The sequence below is a fragment of the Alligator sinensis genome, unplaced genomic scaffold (assembly GCF_000455745.1).
Source record: "Alligator sinensis unplaced genomic scaffold, ASM45574v1 scaffold1369_1, whole genome shotgun sequence".
NCBI lineage: Eukaryota > Metazoa > Chordata > Crocodylia > Alligatoridae > Alligator > Alligator sinensis.
In genome coordinates this window covers 450,981-455,554 of record NW_005842875.1, presented here as the reverse complement: position 1 = coordinate 455,554, position 4,574 = coordinate 450,981, and the positions used below count along the sequence as shown (strand labels likewise).

Here is a 4,574-nt window from a genome sequence, read left to right as displayed (position 1 = left end):
TCTTTCCCTGTGTTCCCCACAGCTGAAGTAGAAGCTCCAGAGGTCCAGGACCGGCTTGTATACTGTTACCCCGTGAGACTGGCCATCCCTTCCCCACCACTCCCCAGCGTAGAGATGCACATGGAGAACAACGTGGCCTGTGTGCGATACAAGGGGGAGATGGTGAAAGTGAGCCGCAACTTCTTCAGCAAGTTGGTAAGGGCTGAGCTCCGGTGCTGAAGAGGAGCTGTGAGCTACCTTCTGAGGCACAGGTCTCATTCCCCCACCTTGCCCTCTACATGAGGAGTTTGCAGTGAAAAGGTCTCTTATTCCATGTTACAAGAAGAATTCTTCCCAGTTTGGGTTGCTTAACCTTGAAAAAGAGAGGGAGAATGCAGAGGCCGTGGGAGAAGGGAGGAGGGGGTGCTACAGAGGCTTAAGTAGGCGTCACTATGTGACCAGGAACTGCAACAACAAAGGCACATTCATGGACTGAGGACGGGATTCAGCGTTTTGAAGGGTCTGAGTGAAAGCTGATTACTACATCTGTTAACCCTGCCCCTCAGCCTGAAAACAAAGAGCTCACTCAGTTAAACACGTGGCGCAGTCTGTTTAAAGCTGCGTAAAGGAAATAATTCCTTGCAGAATGTGTAGGCATCACGTGAAGCAGGGGCCTGTCACGCTCTGTCATAATGCGAAACCCCATGCACACACAGCGTTGTGGGCACTAATGTTTGGGATGGTGCAGATGATAACAGCATGTGGTGCCCTGTTTTAGGGACTAGGGGAAAGGTCAGGATGGAATCCCCCGTCCTACCTGAGCACTTAGGTGTGTCATGATCTGTACATCTACCTTTGACGTATTGTAAGTTGACCAGTGCTGGAGTGTGGGGTGTGACAGGTCTATGCTTCATTCAGGAATGCTACAGAAACCCATAGACAGCTTCGTCGACCCTTCAACAGCCTGGTCAGAAATGGTTCTTCCCTCCCAAGAAGCTTGGGTGAAACCAAGTTGTTTTACAGAAACTTCAGTTTTATCAAGAAATCATTTTTCATCAGGGGAAAAAAGAGGTTTTGGCTAAGTGTGCCTCCCAGCCAGCAAGAGCGTGTTAGTCAATAGCAGCAGCCAGGACTATTCACAGGGTCTAGATCAGGCAGGCTGGAGACCCACAGTGCCAGGCGCGGGATAAATGTGTCAGCAGGCATTGTCCTTGCCTTAAATATGTGCAGTCTGAGAAACAGCAAGCTCTGCGGGCTGGAAAGTGTCATTGCTGTTATGTGTGGGCAGTGCCTGCCGTGGCAGGGCCTTGACCTGGCTGAGGCCTCTAGGTACCGCTCTTGCATGCATGTTAAATACTGTCTGCTGCAATTAAGATGGCTCCTACCATCAGGGAGGATCCCTGTTGGCTTATGTGGGAGAGAGCTGTCATCCTGGCTGCAGGGTTCTCGGTGCTAGATAGAGGGTGGCGGGGGAGTGTTATGTTGATGGTTCATAGCCTGCAGCATGTAGACGCAGTGAAAGTGGACATCCCCCTGGAGAGGTGCTAGAAATGCTGTGTAGAGCCTCGGGGTTCTCCTTCCATGTCCTTCATGCCTGTCGCATCTCTGCATCCCTGTGTTCCTGCAGCAGCTCCTGCCAGCTCTGATTTCTTCTCGCTCCAACACCCTGCAGCTCCCTCCTACACCTGTCCTCATCCTACTATTACTGGGGGGGAGGGGGGTTGTCTTTTTTTTTTTTTCCTTCTAACAACCTGGGTTTCTTTTTCAGTGGCTCCTCTATCGGTACAGTTGCATTGATGATTCTGGCTTTGAGAAGTTTCTGCCCAGGGTATGGTGCCTTCTCCGTCGATATCAGGTACAAGTCCTTTGCAGCTTCTGGGCAGCAGTCAGTGCTGATGGAATTGAGTATCTGAACTTATTGGCAGTTGGAGTATGCTGGGTTTTTCCTAAGACTTTAAAACGGGGTTCCCTGCTGGGAGAACCATTCCCTGGCCCTTGCTTCAGCCCCCTTGCCGGGAGAAGAGCAAAAGGAACCTGCAGTCTTAGACTGTTCATGAGCCGAGTCTCAGTTTTGCAATTGGTGGAGGGAGGCAGTGGGCTGCAGCTGGAGGAGGCAGGCATTCTTGGTGAGTGAGAGAGGAAGACCGGGTCCTGCAGACCTGGAGAAGGGGCATGCAAGGCTCTATGGTCCTGGGTTTGGAGGCCTTTGAAAGGAGTGGTGGAAGCCTGCAGGCTGTCTGGCGTCACTCACGGAGGCTTGCTCTCCTCAGATGATGTTTGGCGTTGGCCTGTATGAAGGAACTGGCCTGCAGGGGGCACTCCCAGTGCACGTCTTCGAAGCCCTCCACAAGCTGTTTGGAGTGAGTTTTGAATGCTTTGCCTCGCCCCTGAACTGCTATTTCAAACAGTTCTGTTCGGCCTTCCTGGACACAGACGGGTATTTTGGATCCAGGGGGTGAGTCTGACTCTTTGCTGCAGACGTGTGTGCACAGCACCTGGGCCCGGGGTGTGCTGGGGCAGTTGTGGGTTTTAGGGCATTGTTAGCTGGGCTGGGACCTCTGTCCTGGGAGATGTCCTGCAGGTCTGGGGTAAGGGTCTGTGGGATGAGGAGGGATGTACTGTTAGGTTTACAGAGGTTGTCTGGCCCTAGATTGGCATGGGTTTGCCAGCGCCCTGGGACCTCAGACAAAAGGTTGAACACGTGCACCAGCCAGAGGGCTCCCAGCTGTCTGCCCCTTGGTGATCCTTCCTGCCGTGCAGGTAGCAAAGGGGCAGGCTGTGCATGGAAGTAAAGCTGTGTGGCTGCCCTGTCCCAGATGTGGGTGTCCTGTCAGGTGTGTGCATTAGCAGCCTAGCCTCTCTGACTGGGGCCTTCTCTTGTTCCCTTTTAGCCCATGCCTGGATTTTTCCCCCATAAGTGGCTCTTTCGAGGCAAATCCACCATTCTGTGAGGAGCTGATGGATGCCATGGTCTCTCATTTTGAGGTATATTTACTTCTGTATGTTGATCTATATGAACCAGTGTAGCCAGTCCTTCCTTCCATCTGTGGCTGTCCTGTAGCCCAATAGCAGGGTTGTAAATGAGTGGGCTGCTGAGGATTGATTGATTTAGTGCTGCTCTCGCCAAAGCGCTGCTTTCTTTCCTGAGAGCTCATTGTATGTGACACTGCCGTGGGTAAAACAGTTCTTTTCTTCTTGAATTAGAAACTGCTGGAGAGCTCCAGTGAGCCTCTGTCCTTCATTGTCTTCATCCCCGAATGGAGGGACCCTCCGACACCAGCCCTGACCCGGATGGAGCAGAGCAAGTTCAAGCGGCACCAGCTTATCCTGCCAGCCTTCGATCACGAATATCGCAGCGGGTCTCAGCATATCTGCAAAAAGTAGGCCTTTCCCTGGGGCCCCAAGGGGGCTGGGCTTGAGCTGGGGTGCACTTGATGTGCACTGCAGCATAGAGGCCCCTGGCAGAAATCCTCTGCCTCAAGGTGAATCATTTGGGGTGCTGAACCAGTGACACGTAATGGACTGGCCAGGCAGCCATCTTCCCTTCCCTAGGAGCTAACAGCACTGCAGCCACAGCCGGATACTGGGCTACCTAGGCAGTAACACAGTGGTGCTCCGATTTGATCCTTCAGAAGGCTTTGTGCAGCCACTGTGGGCACCACAGCTGAGCTTAGCTTCATCTGTGGTCTGGCACAAGGAGAGAGATCTCACAAGAAAATGGGCACATACTCCAAGTTTGTGTATTGTAACTCAGGGATGTGCCTTCTTTCTAAGACAGAATCATGCTGTCCTTTGGAACTAAAAGAGGGTTGGAGTGGGGGAGAGATGATAAAGGCTGTAGAAAGCAACTGTGCCGTGGATGGACTGTTTGGTGGGGCCCATGGAGCAAGCACTGAGGGCCTGTTCCTTCCCTTGCAGAGAGGAGATGTACTACAAAGCTGTGCACAACACCGCTGTCCTCTTCCTGCAGAACAATGCAGGTTTCACCAAGTGGGAGCCCACACCTGACCGGCTGCAGGAGCTCATCACAGCCTACAAGCACTCAGGACGGACCCTCAGTTCCTCGGGCTCCTCCTCTTCCTCCTGCTCCTCTTCCTCCTCCACATTGTCCTCCACAGCAGACAAGGACCGGGAGACAGGCCGAGAGCAGAGCAGCAGCCGGGAGACCCCCAACTAAACTGTGGAGGGTGGGGTCAGAGGCAGAGGGGGCAGAGGCCCCTGCACCCCCAAGGAGAGGCTGGACGTGACAGACAGGTGGAGAGACTGCTGGCCCATAGCCCCAGGACCAGGGGGACTCTGGGCAGCTCCACACTGCTTGCTTTCCTCTGTGCACTTGCAAGTCTGCATCCCTCAGGAGGCCAGGGGACTCCCCAGCCTCCTGCCCGGGAAGGGAATCAGCAGCTGCCCTCGCAGACGGACAGCAAGACCCGACGTAGCAAGAGTAGGACAAGTCTGCGGCCCCTTCAAACACTACAGCTCGGCAGAGGAGGCAGCTGGAGCTGGGGCATGAGCATGGAGGGCAGGACAGGCAGCCTGAGGGGCAGCGCCGTAGCCTGGAGGGAGCCAGGTAGGGGTTTCCCCGCGGGGAGCAGGCA

General features: G+C 54.1%; 1 protein-coding gene across 2 annotated transcripts in view; it reads left to right on the top strand.

Annotated features, from left to right (window-relative positions):
- PCIF1 (PDX1 C-terminal inhibiting factor 1) overlaps positions 1 to 4,568 on the top strand; it is an 11,667-nt gene extending 7,099 nt beyond the window's left edge. For both annotated transcript variants that reach the window (XM_006035778.3, XM_025191989.1), the window contains exons 10-15: positions 23 to 195; positions 1,748 to 1,834; positions 2,250 to 2,434; positions 2,871 to 2,964; positions 3,184 to 3,359; positions 3,898 to 4,568. In XM_006035778.3, coding sequence (XP_006035840.1) covers positions 23 to 195; positions 1,748 to 1,834; positions 2,250 to 2,434; positions 2,871 to 2,964; positions 3,184 to 3,359; positions 3,898 to 4,156 — 974 coding nt within the window. In that variant the 3' untranslated portion in view covers positions 4,157 to 4,568. The remainder of the gene's footprint in view (positions 1 to 22; positions 196 to 1,747; positions 1,835 to 2,249; positions 2,435 to 2,870; positions 2,965 to 3,183; positions 3,360 to 3,897) is intronic.
- The last annotated feature ends 6 nt before the right edge of the window (positions 4,569 to 4,574 follow it).